Source organism: Oncorhynchus kisutch, linkage group LG23 (genome assembly GCF_002021735.2).
Source record: "Oncorhynchus kisutch isolate 150728-3 linkage group LG23, Okis_V2, whole genome shotgun sequence".
In the NCBI taxonomy this organism is placed as follows: Eukaryota; Metazoa; Chordata; class Actinopteri; order Salmoniformes; family Salmonidae; genus Oncorhynchus; species Oncorhynchus kisutch.
The window spans coordinates 40,554,300-40,576,978 of record NC_034196.2 but is presented as its reverse complement, the minus strand read 5'-3'; the positions used below and the strand labels follow the sequence as shown (position 1 = coordinate 40,576,978).

Here is a 22,679-nt window from a genome sequence, read left to right as displayed (position 1 = left end):
AGGGTGCCATTTGTCTCATTATGCAGTAAATAATTTCTTATTCTCCATGCTAACTCACCCTGATCCAGAACTTCCTCCTCCTCACGCTTGGGTTGCAGCAGCGCCATGTCATCTTGATGCTCTTTGAGGGAGGAAGCACAGTTAAGTCTCCTCTCAAAATGCAACCAGAGCCACAATGGAGAGATCTTTTATAAGTACAAGCTGGTTTCTGCTAAATCTGTTCAATGGTCGTTTTGAGTCATAATATTTTACCCAAACAAGTGGCAGGGCTGCATTTTTGGCTGAAAAACAAATTCCAGACTGTAGCTTTAAAAAGTCCTTGAAATGACAGAGTCTGACCCAAACAAACTAAGATATCTCAGTTTACATACAATTCTATTGGAATTTCTATCTCAGTTTATATACAATACTGCTGGGATTTCTATCTCAGTTTATATACAATACTGTTGAGGTTTATATCTCAGTTTATATATAATACTGTTGAGGTTTATATCTCAGTTTAGATACAATACTGTTGAGGTTTATATCTCAGTTTAGATACAATACTATTGGGGTTTACTGATAAAATAGCCAACGTTTCCACCAGTAAACTCAACATTTAGAGGAGCTATATTCCTGTATTTGACGAGATATAAGGTTTGACTACCTGGGGTAGATGGGGCTCCAGCAGAGTGCATCATGTTGTGCATCATCATCTCTGGAGGAACCGTGATGGGCACGTTAGCCTCGGGTGGAATGTTCTGGAACAGCTCCTTGGAGCCGTCCTCCATGCACTCCTGGAAGGGTGCTGCGTGTCTGCTCTCCATGTAGTACATCATGTAGAAGTTGCACATCTCGTCATCAGAGGTACCTCTGTGGAAGAAGGGAGTGTCAACGAGACAAAATGGCGGCGGAGTCAAGAGCCATTTTTTTCCCCAGTACATAAAATACTACATATCATACAGTGGGAATGTTTGTTGTGATGTTGTGCCTCCTCGTCAACAATCACCAAGGTTCAGAGGTTCACATGACTGAGGTTGACAGAAGTCAACGTGGAGAGGGGGGAACACACACTGAAAACAAAACACACCTGCTTGATTCAATCCCCCATAAGGCCACAACCACTCTGCATAGACGCTCTCCAGCCTGGCAGTAATTTATTTTAATTTCTCATTTTAATTAGTGAGCTAAAACAATCAGCTTTACAAGGCAGATCTCTTCTTTAGTTTTTTTCCCTCTTGGAAGCCATTTTAATCATGTCTCTGTCCGAGGAGGGGGATGGGGCGCACGGGGGCGAGAGGCTTCCTGAGAGATACGTCAATGCACACTCCGCCACTGCTGCCGTCGCACACTCCCGCTCTCTCTCCCTCGCCATGGCAACAGTAATGACGCAGCAGACACGCAACCGCACACAGACAGTCAACACACACACACTCACACATAAGAGGGATCACTCAAACAGGAAATCATGAAAAATGCAGGTTCCCAGGAGACATGTGGGAACAGGCAGTCTCTCTGTGCTTGACGCTTCTTCCCTCCTCAAGAGCACACATGCTCCCCCAGCCCCTGACAAACGTACATGGTACATCAGGCAGCCAGCGACCAGGGAGAGGAGACGGAGGAGAAGATATAGGAGTAGAGGAGAGGGGATAGATAGATAGATAGATAAAGGATAGAGCACTGGCTCAGTGGGAAGCAGGCAGAAAGTCCCAGCTGCCTGTCACACAGTCCAGTGATGTATAGCCCAGAACCAAACACCATGCAAACACGACGGTGGCAGATTCAAGGAGACGGCTTTGAGGCGGGCAAACAAGGCCACTCAGGCAGCTCGCTCCCATGCAGCCTATACAGTACCGTGATACTCCTCTAACAACAAACCATTTACTCTACAGGGGGGGGGGATCAGAAAAATGGGTGTCGTTAATTACTTAGGAGCTACAGCGTCTGAGTGGGAGGTACTTTAATTACAGGTAAGAGAAACATTGTTGATAAAAAACAAAGCTGTTAAATCAAGAAGGGGCGCAAGGGAATTCACCCAATATATGTTTTGGTGGTCCTTCCTTCCCCGGTGAAGACACATCGAGCAGCAAGTGTGTCTCCGTACTTCACGTTGATTCCCTTGGTGGCAGGATAGAATGCCTATGGTGTATAAATATGGGTTAGACAACAAATCAACAGGACGCTGCAAACCTAATTTCTTTAACAGTGTTGTGATTACCAGGTGCATCGCTAACAGCACTGGAGTCACTGTGGCATGAAGAGAAATGACAGAAAAGCTCTGGTTATATGTGACTGATCGGCTCGATTTTATGTAGCAACATTCAAAACTTTTTTTTTTACATTGGATAAAAGTAGAGACTCAAGAGCTAGAAAATTGTATATCACACACTACAGTTGAGCAACAACGGGAAAGTAATTCTGCTTTGAAAGTTAATAAACTTGTAACCCCACTTTTTTTTTCTCTTCAATTTAAGATTTTATTAAGTTTTCCAAATCTACCAACACAACACATTCCACATTCACAGATGTGACAGGCTTAAAAAATATTTGTATTTATACAAAATATATATATTATTAAATTATTATTTTATATAATATATATATAATATTTACATATATATAATATATACATATATAAATATATATAATATATACATACATATATATATACATATATATACATACGCATATATACACACACATATATATATATATATATATTTCTAGCCTTCGCTGAGACAACAAGCAAATAATTAGTTTTTTGATTTTACAGCACCTTGTATCTGCTCATTTCCCTAATCTCCCCATTCACTCTGTCCAATTTGAAATATAGTTGAGTAGTGGAGACAAGAGTCTACCAAACTTGGGCTGTCTCTTGTGGAGGTCATAAGTGAGCTTTTCAAGAGGGAGAAAGTCAACAATCTGGTCAATCCATATTTTAAATGTAGGAGAGGTATTAGAGGCCCACAATAGAATAATACATTTCTTAGCAAAGTATGTAAGCACATTTTCTCTGTCAGAATCAAGAACAAAGTCCTGCTGGGCATTAAGAAGATAGATACACGGGGTCATATCAAACTGTACATCTAGTATTTTCTGTGCAGCAGTATGTATAGAGGTACATATTTTACAGTTAGGAGACATGTCTGTTTTCATTCTATGGAGTCTCAAAGAAGTGTAATAAAATTTGTACAAAAATTTGTAATTAGATTCTTTCATTTTTACATTAGTAGAGGAGCAGTATACACTGTCGCAAACCTCCGCCCATAACTCATCACTGATAGTCAGACCAAGGTCCTTTTCCCAGATTATTTTCAAAGGAGTAAAGGAGGAGCCTCCGTTCTCAGAAAGGAGTCTATAGATATAAGATATTTTGCCTTTAATGGATTGTGCTGTGACAAGAACGGTTTCAACTTCATTCAACTGAGTTCTAAACCTCCTCTTGGAAGTCTTGGAAGATGTTTTTTTTTTTATGGGATCTTGGCACATTGAATTCACTGCAGAGCTCTTGAAAGGATTTCAGTGTAGTGGTTTTCTGATGAAATAGGTCTGAAAAGGTCCTGATTCCTAGAGTATGCCAAAGATTAAAGTTGGCATCCCTCCGGGCTTTTGGCAAGTCTGGGTTGCCTACTATAGGCGAGTGAGAACATATTTGGGAGGAAATGCCCAGGTATTTCTTACAGTCCCTCCATGCTAGTAGGGTGCTGTAAATCACAAAGGTTTTGTTGTTGCCCACTGTTGCCCACTTCACTAAAGTTATTAATGAATATAATTGAGCTTAGGGGCAATGAACCACAGGATTGTGCTTCTATCTGAATCCACATTGACTCTTGTCTGTTTGTGATCCATGTTAGCATGTTGCGAATTTGGGCAGACCAGTAGTACAATTGAAGGGAGGGAAGGGCAAGACCACCCTTAGATTCAGGTTTCGATAGAGTGGAAAACTTGATCCTAGGTTTTTTATTGCCCCATATAAATTTGGTGATGCTACGGTTAGTTGTTTTGAAAAAGGAAACTGGGAGATGGCATGGGAGCATCTGAAATAAATAGTTCAGTCTAGGGAGGATGTTCATACGGATGACATTAATTCTTCCTACTAAGCTAATTGGGAGGGAGATCCAGGTTTGGAGATCATTCTTGATTCGATCCAGGAGTGGGAGATAATTTTCATTGAAAAAGCTATTCACATCTGGTGTTATGAAGATGCCACGGTATTGAAACCCCTGTGTCTTCTATTGGAAAGGACATAGTGTCTTCATAGGGCTGGTGAGTGTAATATTGAGAGGGCAGACAGTGGATTTGTTAAAATTGATCTTATAACCTGAAAACTTGCCATACTGAGCAATTGTGTCTAAAATGGGAAGGAGGGATTTCTCAGGGTTGGATATACAGAGCAAGACATCATCAGCATAAAGCGAAATCTTGTGCTGCAGGCCGCCTGCAGAGACACCCATAATAATTGGATTGCTCCTTATCAACTCTGCCAGAGGCTCCGCCCCCAACAAGTAGAGCAGCGGGGACAGCGAGCACCCTTGTCTTGTGCCCCGTTCCAGAGGGAATCTGCCAGAGTTCAGTCCGTTAGTAGTCACCATGGCATTTGGATGAGAGTATAGTGATTTGATCTATTTAATCAAATTTGGACCCACATTGAACTTTTCTAAGACTGAAAACAGAAAGCTCCACTCCATCCTGTCAAACTCCTTCTCAGCATCCAGTGAAGCCAGCAGGACAGGGGTCTTCTGTGCGTTTACTTGATCAATACAATTAAAAAGACAGCGAATATTATCAGAATCTGTCTCTAATAAATCCAGTTTGGTCCGCTTAGTCTTTTGGCGAGCAATTTGGTAATTATTTTGTAGTCGAAATACAACAAGCTTATGGGCCGGAAGGACGAGCAGGATAGGGGGTCCTTGTCCTTTTTTAGCAACACTGTAATGCGAGCTGTGTGCATTGAGTCTGGGAGAACTCCGTTTTTGCAAAAATCCTCCAGCATTGGCATGAAGATAGGGCTGAGCTGGGGCCAAAAAGCTTTATAGAACTCTCTGGGGAATCCATCTGGGCTTGGGGACTTATTAGGTGGCATGGAGGAAATTGCCTCCAGGATCTCCTCAGGAGTGAAGGGGGAGTTGACATCTTCATGGTCGGTCTCTGATAGTTTAGGTAGCGAGATTCTCTCTAGGAAAGAGTGGAGTTCTGCCTCCGTGTGTTTTCTCTCAGAGGTATATAGTTTGCAGTAAAAATCATGAAAAGTTAAGTTGCTCTTTTTTTGGGTCATATGTGACCTTGTCCTCTGCTGTTCGGATAGCCGTGATTGTACGCTCTGACTGCTCCTTCTTTAATTGGTAAGCAAGCAATCTACTGGGCCTATTGCTATAGTCATGGTATTTCTGTTTAGTAAAGAAAACTCTCCCGAGTAGTTTGGTTTTGGCTGCTTTAGGTTGACGCCAGGAGGCGCTGTCTGGGGATTGTTTATGTATTTTTTCACAGCATTCAAGCTCCCTCTCGAGATCTAGCCTGTGAGCTTCCATTGCTTTTTTCTTAGAGGAAACATATGCAATTAGATGACCTCTTAGTGTGGCTTTAGCAGCGTCCCATATTGTGGCCGGAGAAACAGGAGAATCTTTGTTGTCTTGTGTGTAGTTGTCTATCCATGTAGTTACCAATGTATGGAACGCTTCGTTTGATAACATGGAGGTGTTGAATTTCCAGCTCTTTGACCTCGGGATGTTTTTGTAGAGGTCAAAGCGGAGGTGGACAAAGGCGTGATCTGAAAGTGCTATGGGTCCGATTGTACACGTGGCTGAATTTATGAAAGGGTACAATTAAAATCTCCGGCCAGTAACCCCACTTTTAAGAAAATGGTTTTGGTATACCTACTGGAGAGCTCCTCTTTGTCTACACCCATTCAGCAAAAGTTCACACCCTCTTAAGCCTTAGCCACAGCCATCTCTTTAAGGATTCAATTGTGAGGCCATGTGCTAAACAGAGAGAGTAGTGTAGTAAACAACCGACTGAAGTCTGGTTTATACTACGTCTATTGACATGTCTGGAGACAGTTATCTTACTGATGACATCATTAACATTTTATTGTCATCCGACATCAAAATTGTCGTTATGAAAAAGTCTTAAAAACAAAAATGACAGGCTGTATGACATCTGCAGCCTGGTCGTCCAAAATAGCATAACTGGTGTATTTAAACACCAATAAACCCATCCGTTTAAAAATGAATTTACTATATGTCAATCTAGCAAACCAGGCAACTAAAAGCAACTTTCTAAACCATGTTTTGGTTTGTATCTAGCTTGTTAGCTAGTTAATGTTAAGTTAGCTGGCTAGCCAGTTCAAATAATGACCACATCATATAGCTGACAAACGTCTTCAGCTAATTTGCATTCATTATTATAGGAAAATAAACTCAAAACAAGAGAATTCTTTACAAGTTAATGGCGAGCTAATTACAGAAAATTGCTTACGATTGTGAGTGTGATGAAATACAAAAAGGGCATTCTACCTGAGAACTTTAGAACTTGGACACGGTCTCATTGGCCAAACGTTAAATCCTATAAGTTATACACAGTTGAAGTCGGGAAGTTTACATACACCGGGAAGTTTACATACACCTTAGCCAAATATATTTAAACTCAAGTTTTTCACAATTCCTGACATTTAATCTTAGTAAAAATTCCCTGTCTTAGGTCAGTTAGGATCACCACTTTATTTTAAGAATGGGAAATGTCAGAATAATAGTAGAGGGAATGATTTATTTCAGCTTTTATTTCTTCGTCACATTCCCAGTGGGTCAGAAGTTTACATACAGTCAGTAAGTATTGGGTAGCATTGCCTTTAAATTGTTTCACTTGGGTCAAACGTTTCGGCTAGCCTTCCACAAGCTTCTCACGATAAGTTGGATGAATTTTGGCCCATTCCTCGTGAGAAAGCTGGTGTAACTGAGTCAGGTTTATAGGCCTCCTTGCTTGCACACGCCTTTTCAGTTCTGCCCACAAATTTTCTATAGGATTGAGGTCAGGGCTTTGTAATGGCCACTCCAATACCTTGACTTTGTTGTCCTTAAGCCATTTTGCCACAACTTTGGAAGTATGCTTGGGGTCCTTGTCCATTTGGAAGACCCATTTGCGACCAAGCTTAAACTTCCTGACTGTTGCTTCAATATATCCACATAATTTTCCTCCCTCATGAGCCATCTATTTTGTGAAGTGCACCAGTCCCTCCTGCAGCAAAGCACCCTCACAACATGATGCTGCCACCCCCGTGCTTCACGGTTGGGATGGTGTTCTTCGGCTTGCAAGCCGAAGAAGCAGTGGCTTCTTCATTGCATAGTGGTCCTTCAGGTTATATCGAATGGATATAGATGGATATAGATACTTTTGTACCCGTTTCCTCCAGCATCTTCACAAGGTCCTTGGCTGTTGTTCTGGGATTGATTTGCACTTTTCGCACCAAAGTACGGTCATCTCTAGGAGACAGAAGGTGTCTCCTTTCTGAGCGGTATGATGGCTGCGTGATCCCATGGTGTTTATACTTGGGTACTATTGTTTGTACAGATGAATGTGGTAGCTTCAGGCATTTAGAAATTGTTCCAAAGGATGAACCAGACTTGTGGAGATCTACAATTTTTTTTCTGAGGTCTAGGCTGATTTATTTAGATTTTCCCATGATGTTAAGCAAAGAGGCACTGAGTTTGAAGGTAGGCCTTGAAATACATCCACAGGTACACCTCCAATTGACTCAAATTATGTCAATTAGCCTATCAGAAGCTTCTAAAGCCATGACATCATTTTCCGGAATTTTCCAAGCTGTCTGGGTGTATGTAAACTTCTATCGGAATTGTGATACAGTGAATTATAAGTAAAATAATCTGTCTGTAAACAATTGCTGGAAAAATGGCTTGTGTCATGCACAAAGTAGACGCCCTAACTGACTTGCCAAAACTATAGTTTGTTAACAAGAAATTGGTGGGGTGGTTGAAAACTGAGTTTTAATGACTCCAACCTAAGTGTATGTAAACTTCCGACTTCAACTGTACCAGTCACCAAGATGTTTTCTTTGTTTACAATTTTCTACATTGTAGAATAATAGTGAAGACAACAAAACTGTGAAATAACACAAATGGAATCATGTAGTAACCAAAAAAGTGTCAAACAAATCAAAATATATTTTATATTTGAGATTCTTCAAAGGAGCCACCCTTTGCCTTGATGACAGCTTTGCACACTCTTGGCATTCTAACCAGCTATTAACCAGCTACATGAGGTAGTCACCTGGAATGCATTTCAATTAACAGGTGTGACTTGTTAAAAGTTAATTTGTTGAATTTCTTTCCTTCTTAAATGCATTTGAGCCAATCAGTTGTGTTGTGACAAGGTAGGGAGGGTATACAGAAGATGGTCTTTTACCAAATAGGGCTAAGTCCATATTATGGCAAGAATAGCTCAAATAAGCAAAGAAAAAGGTCCAAATGGTGCAGTCTCAAAAACCATCAAGCTCTATGGTGAAACTGGCTCTCATATGGACCGCCATAGGAAAGGAAGACCCAGAGTTACCTCTGGTGCAGAGGACAAGTTCATTAGAGTTACCAGTACCTCAGATTGCAGCCCAAATAAATGCTTCACAGAGTTCAAGTTATAGACACATCTCGACATCAACTGTTCGGGGTAGACTGTGTGAATCCGGCCTTCATAATCAAATTGCTGCAAAGAAACCACTACTAAAGGAAGAAAAATAAGAAGAGAGTTGCTTGGGCCAAGAAACATGAGCAATGGACATTAGATCGGTGGAAATCTGTCCTTTGGGCTGATGAGTCAAAATTTGAGATTTTTGGTTCCAACCGCTGTGTCTTTGTGAGACGCAAAGTAGATGAACGGATGATCTCTGAATGTGTGGCTCCCACCGTGAAGCACGGAGGATGTGGTGTGGGGGTGCTTTGCTGGTGACACTGTCAGTGATATATTTAACCAGCATGGCAACCACAGCATTCTGCTGCGATACGCCATCCCATCTGGTTTGCGCTTAGTGGGACAAAAATATGTTTTTCAACAGGACAAGGACCCAACACACCTCCAGGCTGATTTTACCAAGAAGGAGAGTGATGGAGAGCTGCATCAGATGATCTGGCCTCCACAATCACCCGACCTCAACCGAATGGAGATGGTTTGGGATGAGTTGGACCAAAGCGTGAAGGAAAAGCAGCCAACAAGTACTCAGCATATGTGGGAACTCCTTCAAGAGTGTTGGAAAATAATCCTCAAGAAGCTTGTTGAGAGAATGCCAAGAGTGTGCAAAGCCATCAATCAAGGCAAAGGGTGACTACTTTAAAGAATCTAAAATATAAACTATATTTTCATTTGTTTAACACTTTTTTTGGTTACTACATTATTCCATATTTGTTATTTAATAGTTGATGTCTTCACTATTATTCTACAATGTAGAAAAAAAGTAAAAATAAAGAAAAACCATTGAATGACCATTGAACGTTTGACTGTAACTGTACAAACCACCCTACTAAAATAGATACAAAAAAAGCATAATATGAGGTATTTCTCCAGTTACTGGGATACAACACGAACCAATGGAGCCAGAGCAATAAGAGATATACTGATACATCTCCAAAGCTATAAATACTTTGGGGTTAAGCAATGTACTGCATGCCTCCTGTTTGGAAAATAACAAGGGGAGTGCTGGTTGAAACAGTCTATTCAAGGATTTAAACAATATCAAATTGAAGCCGGAGGTTAGAAACCAACTTAACACGAACAACAAAACCCACCATTATTCAGAACGAATATATTCACAGCTTCAGAGATATGGGAGTCATTAAGAGTGACTATTACACGACAACGATGTTCAGCCATGGTTATCTAAATGTGCTCTTTGCTTATCTCCCCCCCCCCCCTTGCATTCCACTGTAGGAACACACTAGAACACTAGTTCTCACATTGCTCCCCAATAACCTACTGACAGCTTGGTGTGTGACATGTAAACTGCACTCCATTACTCTCCCAAATCTCTTATAATCCATACCCAACAAGGTTACAGGTCTCCAGTTGGGTTACCACTATTGGCCAAGCGGCAACGTCAAAATAGGCTCATAAACAAAACTGTGCTTTTTCAAAATCTTAATTTAAGGTCAGGATCATGTTAGCAGAGGGGTTAAGCTTTAGAGTTATGTTTCAAATCTGATTTTAAAAGACTTTTAGAACTAGGGCGGGGCTTCCGACTTTTCATTTTTAACCCGATAGTAGCAACCCTCCAGTTGGCTCAAAACTGGACAGCTCTACTGGGTGAACGAGGAGAGGAACGGTGGCCAATCGGACACGCACTTGGCCATGCTTTTGGCGTTTTCTTCGGGGTCCTTCCTTAAGTGGCATTTTGAAAGTCTCGACTCTCTGTGACAGCTTCGCGTCGGGAGCTGTGAGATGTGACAGTGATATAAAAGCACTTGGACTAAAGGGCACTGGGAGCATGTTGGGGGGGGGGGGGGGGGGGGGGGGGCAGAGAGCATGGTCATTAGGATGCATAAGCCTGACATGGAGGATAAGACTGGAGCAGGGACACTGTCATTGTTAAAGTGGGAAGGCCAGCTCCAGGGCATAGATGTGGAAAATAGCTATTTTTAGTCTGAGTCCCAAATGGCACCCTATTCCTATAAAGTGCACTTATTAGTGCACTATGTATAGAATATGGTGCCATTTGGGACCCATACTTAATCTCACACACACCCTTATCTCCAATTTTCTGTATCCTTTTCCATGAGTCGCTCCTCGATAACAGGGTGTGGTAGATTGGACTAGATGGCCTCTCCTCAATAACAGGGTGGGGTAAATTGGACTAGATGATCACTCCTCAATAACAGGGTGGGGTAGATTGGACTAGATGATCACTCCTCAATAACAGGGTGGGGTAGATTGGACTAGATGATCACTCCTCAATAACAGGGTGGGGTAGATTGGACTAGATGATCACTCCTCAATAACAGGGTGGGGTAGATTGCACTAGATGGTCGCTCCTCAATAACAGGGTGGGGTAGATTGCACTAGATGGTCGCTCCTCAATAACAGGGTATGGTAGATTGGACTAGATGGTCGCTCCTCGATAACAGGGTGGGGTAGATTGGACTAGATGATCACTCCTCAATAACAGGGTTGGGTAGATTGGACTAGATGGTCGCTCCTCGATAACAGGGTGGGGTAGATTGAACTAGATGGTCGCTCCTCAATAACAGGGTGGGGTAGATTGGACTAGATGGTCGCTCCTCAATAACAGGGTGGGGTAGATTGGACTAGATGGCCTCTCCTCAATAACAGGGTGGGGTAGATTGGACTAGATGGTCGCTCCTCAATAACAGGGTGGGGTAGATTGGACTAGATGGTCGCTCCTCAATAACAGGGTGGGGTAGATTGGACTAGATGGCCTCTCCTCAATAACAGGGTGGGGTAGATTGGACTGGATCAGGTATTCCCAAACACAATGCCGTCGGGGATACGCCAAATAAATATGTAGTTTACATTTTTTTTTAAATAATACATATTTATATTTATTTGGTACTTTTTTTTAATCTCTTCACAATTTCAAACTGTCCATTTATATTTTCCAACGGGGCTATACATTTGGGTGAGTTTTTGCCCCCTCGCCTGAGTAGCCTCATTTCACTGGCAAAAATCAAATGAAACCATCTTGTTTGTGTTCAGCGAAATAACAACACAATGTCAAATACAGGTAGCCTAGTCAAATAATTAACATCCAATCACATTAACCGTTACTCTCTTGCAGGAATTCCACTAACGGTCCGTATGTAGCCAAACGTAGCTGCTGCTCATGTTGGTAGCTGCTGCTCATGATGCCCTTTGCAACCACATACCTACGTTAGAGTGGATTCTCGACAGTCACTAGCATGAAAACTAAATACAGGCACAGACTGTGTGTGGAAAATGATTTAACACTGACACTCTCTCCAATACAATCGAACAATACAGAGTTATGTGCATCCTTTCAAGCACACCCTTCTCATTAACCTGTGGAGAGTTATTCACACCCTTCTCATTAACCTGTGGGGAGTTATTCACACCCTTCTCATTAACCTGTGGTGAATTATTCACACCCTTCTCATTAACCTGTGGTGAATTATTCACACCCTTCTCATTAACCTGTGGGGAGTTATTCACACCCTTCTCATTAACCTGTGGGGAGTTATTCACACCCTTCTCATTAACCTGTGGGGAGTTATTCACACCCTTCTCATTAACGTGTGGGGAGTTATTCACATCCTTCTCATTAACCTGTGGGGAGTTATTCACACCCTTCTCATTAACCTGTGGGGAGTTATTCACATCCTTCTCATTAACCTGTGGGGAGTTATTCACACCCTTCTCATTAACCTGTGGGGAGTTATTCACACCCTTCTCATTAACCTGTGGGGAGTTATTCACACCCTTCTCATTAACCTGTGGGGAGTTATTCACACCCTTCTCATTAACCTGTGGGGAGTTATTCACACCCTTCTCATTAACCTGTGGGGAGTTATTCACACCCTTCTCATTAACCTGTGGGGAGTTATTACCACCCTTCTCATTAACCTGTGGGGAGTTATTCACACCCTTCTCATTAACCTGTGGGGAGTTATTACCACCCTTCTCATTAACCTGTGGGGAGTTATTCACACCCTTCTCATTAACCTGTGGGGAGTTATTCACACCCTTCTCATTAACCTGTGGGGAGTTATTCACACCCTTCTCATTAACCTGTGGGGAGTTATTCACACCCTTCTCATTAACCTGTGGGGAGTTATTCACACCCTTCTCATTAACCTGTGGGGAGTTATTCACACCCTTCTCATTAACCTGTGGGGAGTTATTCACACCCTTCTCATTAACCTGTGGGGAGTTATTCACACCCTTCTCATTAACCTGTGGGGAGTTATTCACACCCTTCTCATTAACCTGTGGGGAGTTATTCACACCCTTCTCATTAACCTGTGGGGAGTTATTCACACCCTTCTCATTAACCTGTGGGGAGTTATTCACACCCTTCTCATTAACCTGTGGGGAGTTATTCACACCCTTCTCATTAACCTGTGGGGAGTTATTCACACCCTTCTCATTAACCTGTGGGGAGTTATTCACACCCTTCTCATTAACCTGTGGGGAGTTATTCACACCCTTCTCATTAACCTGTGGGGAGTTATTCACACCCTTCTCATTAACCTGTGGGGAGTTATTCACACCCTTCTCATTAACCTGTGGGGAGTTATTCACACCCTTCTCATTAACCTGTGGGGAGTTATTCACACCCTTCTCATTAACCTGTGGGGAGTTATTCACACCCTTCTCATTAACCTGTGGGGAGTTATTCACACCCTTCTCATTAACCTGTGGGGAGTTATTCACACCCTTCTCATTAACCTGTGGGGAGTTATTCACACCCTTCTCATTAACCTGTGGGGAGTTATTCACACCCTTCTCATTAACCTGTGGGGAGTTATTCACACCCTTCTCATTAACCTGTGGGGAGTTATTCACACCCTTCTCATTAACCTGTGGGGAGTTATTCACACCCTTCTCATTAACCTGTGGGGAGTTATTCACACCCTTCTCATTAACCTGTGGGGAGTTATTCACACCCTTCTCATTAACCTGTGGGGAGTTATTCACACCCTTCTCATTAACCTGTGGGGAGTTATTCACACCCTTCTCATTAACCTGTGGGGAGTTATTCACACCCTTCTCATTAACCTGTGGGGAGTTATTCACACCCTTCTCATTAACCTGTGGGGAGTTATTCACACCCTTCTCATTAACCTGTGGGGAGTTATTCACACCCTTCTCATTAACCTGTGGGGAGTTATTCACAATTGTCGATGAACAAATAAGGTTTTATATGTAAGATATCTAACTAAAGAGCAACACTATTGATTATTATTATATTATTATTTGTGTCCTGGTCCTATAAGAGCTCTTTGTCACTTCCCACGAGCCAGGTTGGGACCAAAACTCACACTTATTCTTATGTTTAATAAATGTGATGTATAGTGTGTGTGTGTGTGTGTGTGTGTGTGTGTGTGTGTGTGGCAGGCTTACAATGATGGTAAAAAACAACATTTCAGAGTGCGCTGACCCTGGTGCTAGAGGGGATACAGCTGGAGGTTGAATGATTGAAGGGGTACGGGACTACAAAGTTTAGGAACCACTGGACTAGATGGTCCTCAATAACAGGGTATGGTAGATTGGACTAGATGATATGTCCTCAATAACAGGGTATGGTAGATTGGACTAGATGATAGGTCCTCAATAACAGGGTATGGTAGATTGGACTAGATGATATGTCCTCAATAACAGGGTATGGTAGATTGGACTAGATGATAGGTCCTCAATAACAGGGTATGGGAGATTGGACTAGATGATAGGTCCTCAATAACAGGGTATGGTAGATTGGACTAGATGATAGGTCCTCAATAACAGGGTATGGTAGATTGGACTAGATGATATGTCCTCAATAACAGGGTATGGTAGATTGGACTAGATGATAGGTCCTCAATAACAGGGTATGGGAGATTGGACTAGATGATAGGTCCTCAATAACAGGGTATGGTAGATTGGACTAGATGATAGGTCCTCAATTGCCGCCACTGTACAGGTCCATTCTGGTGTGTAGAGACAGTACAATAGATGATTGTGTATCGTACTATACTAAACTTTGGTGCTACATTTGTTCAATCTGCAAGCAACCAGATTTGAATAAATCGCTGTTTAAACAAAACCAGCAACCTAGATAAAACATGAATACGATGAATCCCAAATGTGAAGTGAGTGGACAGTACAAGGCGGGAAGATAGATAATGTGTTTGACTTTTCCCAAAAATCTGGTTAGCCGGTTTGATTGAACAGAGCCTCTAATCTATAGTCCAATTTGAATTCCATTAGGTTCGTTTTTTTCTGTGAGCTCAATGCATACATAGCACAGTTTCTCTAGAGATAAATCAGATCCAGCCTGAACTGTACAATGTAGTAGGTAGTTGTAGTTTCCGACAGGCCAATATTCTACATAGTTTAGCGCACAAAACCTGGTAATTAACTACAATGACCATAATTCATTGTGCATCTACTTGTCCGGTCTGTGTTTATATGCTACGGGAGAGAGAAGGCAGAATCGTGAGGTTATATAGAGAGCAGCTGTTGCTTCGTGAGGTATCTCTACCTGAAAATACATGATCTAATTGATTGATATTTGGTATTCAGCCGTTATAATGATAAGCCTTATTAACTTTGAAGAACTACACAATAGTGATTTTGTCAGACAGCGTAGGCAGTTCTATAGAGATGAGATGATGACTTGGAATGAAATAATAAAGTAAATGTGAATAAATGATGGTTAATAAGTGATAATCAGTAATGGACAGTCACTACCATCATGGGACTTTTATTCATTGTTTTATTCTGTGTTGTTACAGCATTCAACCCACATAATGCATTGTGCATTTCATGTCAAATAAATAAATAATCAAAACTGAAACTGACCTCAAAAAGCATTAATCGCTCAGCACTTCTAATCTCTAACAGAACCTCAGCTAGCCTAGCCTGGGTACCAGTCTTTGTGCCATCATACCACTCCCTGCAACTCTGTGTCATGCCAAAGACTGGTACCCAGCACCAGAACAACCTGTAGCCCTTGTCCAGAGGGGAGTCCTAACAAACCAGATGGAATCAACCATCCATAAAGTCATTATCGGTGTGGCTACACAACCATCCATAAAGTCATTATTGGTGAGACTACACAACCATCCATAAAGTCATTATCGGTGTGGCTACACAACCATCCATAAAGTCATTATCGGTGTGGCTACACAACCATCCATAAAGTCATTATCGGTGTGGCTACACAACCATCCATAAAGTCATTATCGGTGTGGCTACACACTACACAACCAACATTGCAGGCAGCATCCCAAGACCTTCAAAGGGAGATATCGATACATTGCGGTAACGCCTAAGCCCCCCAAATCCAGGCGGATTCCTTAGCATTGTCGAGTGGGCTGTCTTTGGCTCGTGAAGTGTTGGAGTGACAGCGCGGGCAGCACGGGACAAAAGCCCTCTTTGTGTTTCTAATCTGTCTAATGTTCTGACGCGCTAAAGGCAGCGCTGAGCTGTCCCAGCCCCCTGCGATACAGTCTGGAACAGCCTGAGCACACACACACACATCCGTGCACGCACACACACACACACACACACATAGAGAGGAAGGGAAGGATGGAGAGAGGAGGGTAATGATGGATAAAGGAAAGAATGATGGAGAGAGGAAGGGAAGGAGAGAGGGAAGGAGGGAGAAAGGAAGGGAAGGAGGGAGAGAGGACAGAGGGAGGGAAGGAGGGAGAGAGGGAGGGAAGGAAGGCTGGAGAGAGGAAGGAAAGGAGGCAGAGAGGAAGGGAAGGAGGGAGAGAGGGAGGGAGGGAGGGAGGGAGGGAGGGAGGGAGGGAGGGAGGGAGGGAGGGAGGGAGGGAGGGAGGGAGGGAGGGAGGGAGGGAGGGAGGGAGGGAGGGAGGGAGGGAGGGAGGGAGGGAGGGAGGGAGGGAGGGAGGGAGAGAGGAAGGGAAGGAGGGAAAGAGGAAGGGAAGGAGGCAGAGAGGAAGGGAAGTGACTGCACGCAATAGCCCACTGTTAACTAGCACAGACTGAAGCTATGAGTAGAGAAGACCGACTGAGCAGCCTGCTAATCAAGAACTAGAGTTAGTTAGGCCTACACTTAAGTACAGGGTGAATTTCAATTCAAGTCAGGAAAGCCCACACACACCCACAGCAACCATCATCACCAGTTTTGTCAGTTTTCCAAGCGACTTTCTTGCTTCCCCGTAGCTAACAAGTCACCACCAGCCTTCTAGTTACATACCCTTTGCCTGCTTAAGAAACACAAGCTGCTTTTACGAAATTAAAAACAATAGCAGCATAGAGTTTAATAGTAAAACCACAGTCTAGCTAAGTTCTCTCTCGAGTAGGCTATTCAATCAATTGGTCGAAAATATTAAAACATGTATTTTTCCATATATAAATACACCCTGTTTGAATAAAATGAACTATATGTAGGCTACTGAGCTCGTATGATGCTTTAAGCACTGTGATTAAAAAATGTAGCCACACAAATTACTAAAGAGTGAGCCAGAGATCAATATAGCCTAACCAGAAGAAGAAAAAAAATGGTATATCTAAATGAAAATGATACAAATCTAAAAGTAACTTCTATGTAAAAATCGCCTACAATAAAGCCAACAAATGAAAACATTAACAGCAATTTTATGCATTTTGCCATGACTAATGCTGTGTTCTTTTGCCCAAACATAATAACAAATTCAATACTGCTAAATTCATTGGTTTGATCATTTTCAATTCTCCCTGTCTGTCGAGATTTTATTTTGGAGTTTGTAAGTTCGCAAAAATTATAATATAAAAAATGATAGAGTTACATTAACTTTTCTACCTGGTTTACGTTTAGACAAAGCGTTTTTCCGGCGTTTATTTATTTATTTATTTTTACACTGTTTGGACCACAATGACAGAAAAATCCCTGCAATAATATCTGATGTACTCGTTCACTACTGCCCACAAGTCTTAAAATTGGATTGGTGAAGGCATGGGCTAGTGGGAGTTTCCACCATATTACTTATACCAGTCATTTCCTTTGAAATCAGTGAAGGGACATGAACAAGTGCAACACTTTTGGAGGGAGCAGAGATAACTGTGACATGGCCAGACACCTACCTGTGGTAACTGAGGAGTCTGTCGTCCAATCAGAGTCCACTTCCCGTCTCGAATCCTGTAACCACTGACAACTTGTCCTGGGATAGGAGACGGCAAAACCAATTAGGAATCAATTCAGATTACTTCAGTAGAAAACAAATGACCTAAACAAAATCGGTATGTTACTGTATGTCATAGAATCAGTGTTTTCGCGATATATGCAGGTAAAAATGCTTGATTTTGATGCAGCAATTATGGCATTTGCATGACAATTTGCTAATAAATTAATCTGATTTCTCATAAAATAAGAAACGTATGAAATCTGCTGCTTACCAAGCTTGTGCGTGTGGGTTCTGAAGGCAAACGGGTATATGGGATATGAGTTATAAGTGCAAGCCACGTCTGCGTTTGTAACTGTGGAAGGAATCAAAAACACACAGATGAATAGGCCAGATGACTAATCTGAAATGCTCTATTCAACAACTGCATCAGCATACAGAAAATACACATACACTATATATACAAAAGTATGTGGACACCCCTTTAAATGAGTGGATATGGCTATTTCAACCACACCCGTTGCTGACAGGTGTATAAAATCAAGCACTCAGCAATGCAATCTCCATAGACAAACACTGGTAGTAAAATGGCCTTACTGGAGAGATCAGTGACTTTCAACCTGGTACCGTAATAGGATGCCAACTTTCCAACAAGTCAGTTTGTCAAATTACTGCCGTGCTAGAGCTGACCCCGGTCAACTGTGAGTGCTGCTATGTTGAAGTGGAAACGTCTAGGAGCAATAACGGCTCAGCCACGAAGTGGTAGGCCACACAAGCTGACAGAACGAGACCGCCCAGTCTTGAAGTGCGTAGCGCGTAAAAATTGTCTATCCTCGGTTGCAACACTTACTACCGAGTTCCAAACTGCCTCTGGAATCAACGTCAGCACAAAAACTGTTTGTCAAGTGCTTCATGAAATGAGTTTCCATGCCCGAGCAGCAGCACACAAGCCTAAGATCACCATGCGCAATGCCAAGCGTCGGCTGGAGTCGATGTAAATAGTCCGGTGGCCATTTGATTAAATGTTCAGCAGTCTTAAGGCTTAGGGGTAGAAGCTGTTAAGGAGCCTTTTGGTCCTAGACTCGGTGCTGCGGTACCAATGCAATGAGAAAACATTAGCGAAACATCCATTTAACGTCCATTTACAAAACAGGAAAAGGGAAAACACATCATCGTGGATCACTTAGCCTACATGATACGCTGGTATTTTTCCTTAACTGCTGCTGATGTCTTGCGGATAAATATGATACTGACAACAACAACAGCAAACAAAAAACAGGTTCAAAATAGCTCCCAAGCTTTACAAGCCATTACCACATAGAAAAGAAATGAACTACTGTTACTGCCTCCTGGACCAACGACAACACAAATACATTTGTGCAAATGACCCAGACGGGGGGTGGGGGGGGGCTAGCTATCTCAAAGTGATAAATTCCCTCATTCCCATGTCCCACTGACTTGTAATTACGAAATACATGTTTTCCGGTGGAAGTAGTCAACTGCCGAAATTGAATGTATGTCCTGACAACGTAATGGGGAGAGGGGGATTGGACAAGCATTGTGCTGCACACAGTGAGTGGAGTGGCCTCTCTGAACTCATACAGACACACAGACGGATACACAGAGACAGATACACAGACAACATACCTTTATTTCCTGGAGGGATGACGGTGGTCACAGACATCATCAGATACATGCCAGCAATGAAGGGCTGTCTGTGGAAAGAGAATAGACAAAGAGGATAAGTCAAACACTGATCTGGAGTCAACGGGTGGTGAGATTATTTTACAATGACTCTATACAGGGTGGATAGTTTGTTAGTGGACACAGATCTGAAATCAGCTTTACATTTACACTGACATTTAGCTGGATGGATAGTATCATGTTAGTGGTCACTGATCTGAAGTCAGTTTTACACTGTCATTAAACAGGATGGAGAGTTTCACGTTAGTGGACACTGTTCTGAAGTCTGTTTTATACTGACATTAAACAGGGTGGATAGTACCACGTTAGGTTGGACGTGTGGTGCCAGAATAACAACCTATCCCTCAACGTGATTAAGACAAAGGAGATGATTGTGGACTACAGGAAAAGGAGGACTGAGCACGTCCCCATTCTCATCGACACGGCTGTAGTGAATCAGTGGAGCAGGTAGAGAGCTTCAAGTTCCTTGGTGTCCACATCACCAACAAACTATCATGGTCCAAACACACCAAGACAGTCGTGAAGAGGGCACGACAACACCTATTCCCCTCAGGAGAATGAAAAGATTTGGCATGGGTCCTCAGATCCTTAAAAATGTCAACAGCTTCACCATCGACTGGTTGCATCACTGCCTGTTATGGCAACTGCTCGGCCTCTGTCCGCAAGGCACAGAGGGTAGTGCGTACTGCCCAGTACATCACTGGGGCCAAGCTTCCAGCCATCCAAGACCTCTATACCAGGAGGTGTCAGAGGAAGGCCCTAAAAATTGTTAAAAGACTCCATCCACCCTAGACATAGACTATTCTCTCTGCTACCGCACGGCAAGTGGTACCAGAACACCAAGTTAATTAAATGGCTGCCCAGACTATCTGCACTGTCCCCCCACCCCCTTTTATGCTGCTGCTACCTACATGTACATACAGTGGGGCAAAACAAGTATTTAGTCAGACACCAATTGTGCAAGTTCTCCCACTTAAAAAGATGAGAGGCCTGTAATTTTCATCATAGGTACACTTCAACTATGACAGACAAAATGAGAGAAAAACAAAATCCAGAAAATCACATTGTAGGATTTTTAATGCATTTATTTGCAAATTATGGTGGAAAATAAGTATTTGGTCAAAAAAAAAAGTTTATCTCAATACTTTGTTATATAGCCTTTGTTGGCAATGACAGAGGTCAAACGTTTTCTGTAAGTCTTCACAAGGTTTTCACACACTGTTGCTGGCCCATTCCTCGACGATATAACTCTGGCACCACACGTCCAACCTAACGTGGTACTATCCACCCTGTTTAATGGCCCATTCCTCCATGCAGATCTCCTCTAGAGCAGTGATGTTTTGGGGCTGTTGCTGGGCAACACGGACTTTCAACTCCCTCCAAAGATTTTCTATGGGGTTGAGATCTAGAGACTGGCTAGGCCACTCCAGGACCTTGAAATGTTTCTTACGAAGCCACTCCTTCGTTGCCTGGGCGATGTGTTTGGGATCATTGTCATGCTGAAAGACCCAGCCACGTTTCATCTTCAATGCCCTTGCTGATGGAAGGAGGTTTTCACTCAAAATCTCACGATACATGGCCCCATTCATTCTTTCCTTTACACGGATCAGTCGTCCTGGTCCCTTTGCAGAAAAACATCCCCAAAGCATGATGTTTCCACCCCATGCTTCACAGTAGGTATGGTGTTCTTTGGATGAAACTCAGAATTCTTTGTCCTCCAAACACGATGAGTTGAGTTTTTACCAAAAAGTTATATTTTGGTTTCATCTGACCATATGACATTCTCCCAATCTTCTTCTGGATCATCCAAATGCTCTCTAGCAAACTTCAGATGGCCTGGACATGTACTGGCTTAAGCAGGGGGACACGTCTGGCACTGCAGGATTTGAGTCCCTGGCGGCATAGTGTGTTACTGATGGTAGGCTTTGTTACTTTGGTCCCACCTCTGCAGGTCATTCACTAGGTCCCACTGTGTGGTTCTGGGATTTTTGCTCACCGTTCTTGTGATCATTTTGACCACACGGGGTGAGATCTTGCGTGGAGCCCCAGATCGAGGGAGATTATCAGTGGTCTTGTATGTCTTCCATTTCCTAATAATTGCTCCCACAGTGGATTTCTTCAAACCAAGCTGCTTACCTATTGCAGATTCAGTCTTCCCAGCCTGGTGCAGGTCTACAATTTTGTTTCTGGTGTCCTTTGACAGCTCTTTGGTCTTTACCATAGTGGAGTTTGGAGTGTGACTGTTTGAGGTTGTGGACAGGTGTCTTTTATACTGATAACAAGTTCAAACAGGTGCCATTAAAACAGGTAACGAGTGGAGGACAGAGGAGCCTCTTAAAGAAGAAGTTACAGGTCTGTAAGAGCCAGAAATATTGCTTGTTTGTAGGTGACCAAATACTTATTTTCCACTCTAATTTGCAAATAAATTCATTAAAAATCCTACAGTGATTTTCTGGATTTATTTTCTAATTTTGTCTGTCATAGTTGAAGTGTACCTATGATGAAAATTACAGGCCTTGCACAATTGGTGGCTGACTAAATACTTTTTTACCCCACTGTATTACCTCGACTAACCGGTGCCCCCTGTATATAGTCTCGCTACTGTTATTTTACAGCTGCTCTTTCATTATCTTATATTTGACTTACCTATTTTTTTACTTATCACTTCTTTTTCTTAAAACTGCATTGTTGCTTAAGGGTTTGTAAGTCAGTATTTCACTGTAAGGTCTACACTTGTATTCGGCACATGTGACAAATAACATTCGATTTGAAAACATTTACACTTTCATCTGATCAACAAATGGATTATGTTAATCACAGACTCAACCAAATTACTTTTTGATTAGGCAAGTCAGTTAAGAACAAATTCTTATTTTCAATGACGGCCTAGGAACAGTGGGTTAACTGCCTGTTCAGGGGCAGAACGACAGATTTGTACCTTGTCAGCTCGGGGTTATAAACTTGCAACCTTCCGGTTACTAGTCCAACGCTCTAACCACTAGGCTACCCTTGTTAATCAAAGGGTTAAAATAAACACATTTCTGCTGTACTCAACCTTTTTATCCAAGTAAAGTACATGTTGGATAAAAATGTCATAACAGGCCATATGTCGATAAACTTCCAAATGTTGACAAAACAAAATAATCAGAGAAGGTGGGATCTTTTTGTGTCCGTAAAATTAATAATGCGAGAAATAGC

The 22,679-nt window shown here is 42.3% G+C and overlaps 1 protein-coding gene across 4 annotated transcripts in view; it reads right to left on the bottom strand.

Moving 5' to 3' along the window:
* Positions 1–22,679, bottom strand: part of pam (peptidylglycine alpha-amidating monooxygenase) — a 141,085-nt gene that overhangs the window by 65,521 nt on the left and 52,885 nt on the right. For all 4 annotated transcript variants that reach the window (XM_020458567.2, XM_031802865.1, XM_031802867.1 and 1 more), the window contains exons 10-15: positions 19,425–19,492; positions 18,052–18,132; positions 17,740–17,816; positions 2,015–2,118; positions 647–852; positions 59–121 (exon numbers count right to left, since the gene is read on the bottom strand). In XM_020458567.2, the coding sequence (XP_020314156.1) occupies positions 59–121; positions 647–852; positions 2,015–2,118; positions 17,740–17,816; positions 18,052–18,132; positions 19,425–19,492 (599 nt within the window). The remainder of the gene's footprint in view (positions 1–58; positions 122–646; positions 853–2,014; positions 2,119–17,739; positions 17,817–18,051; positions 18,133–19,424; positions 19,493–22,679) is intronic.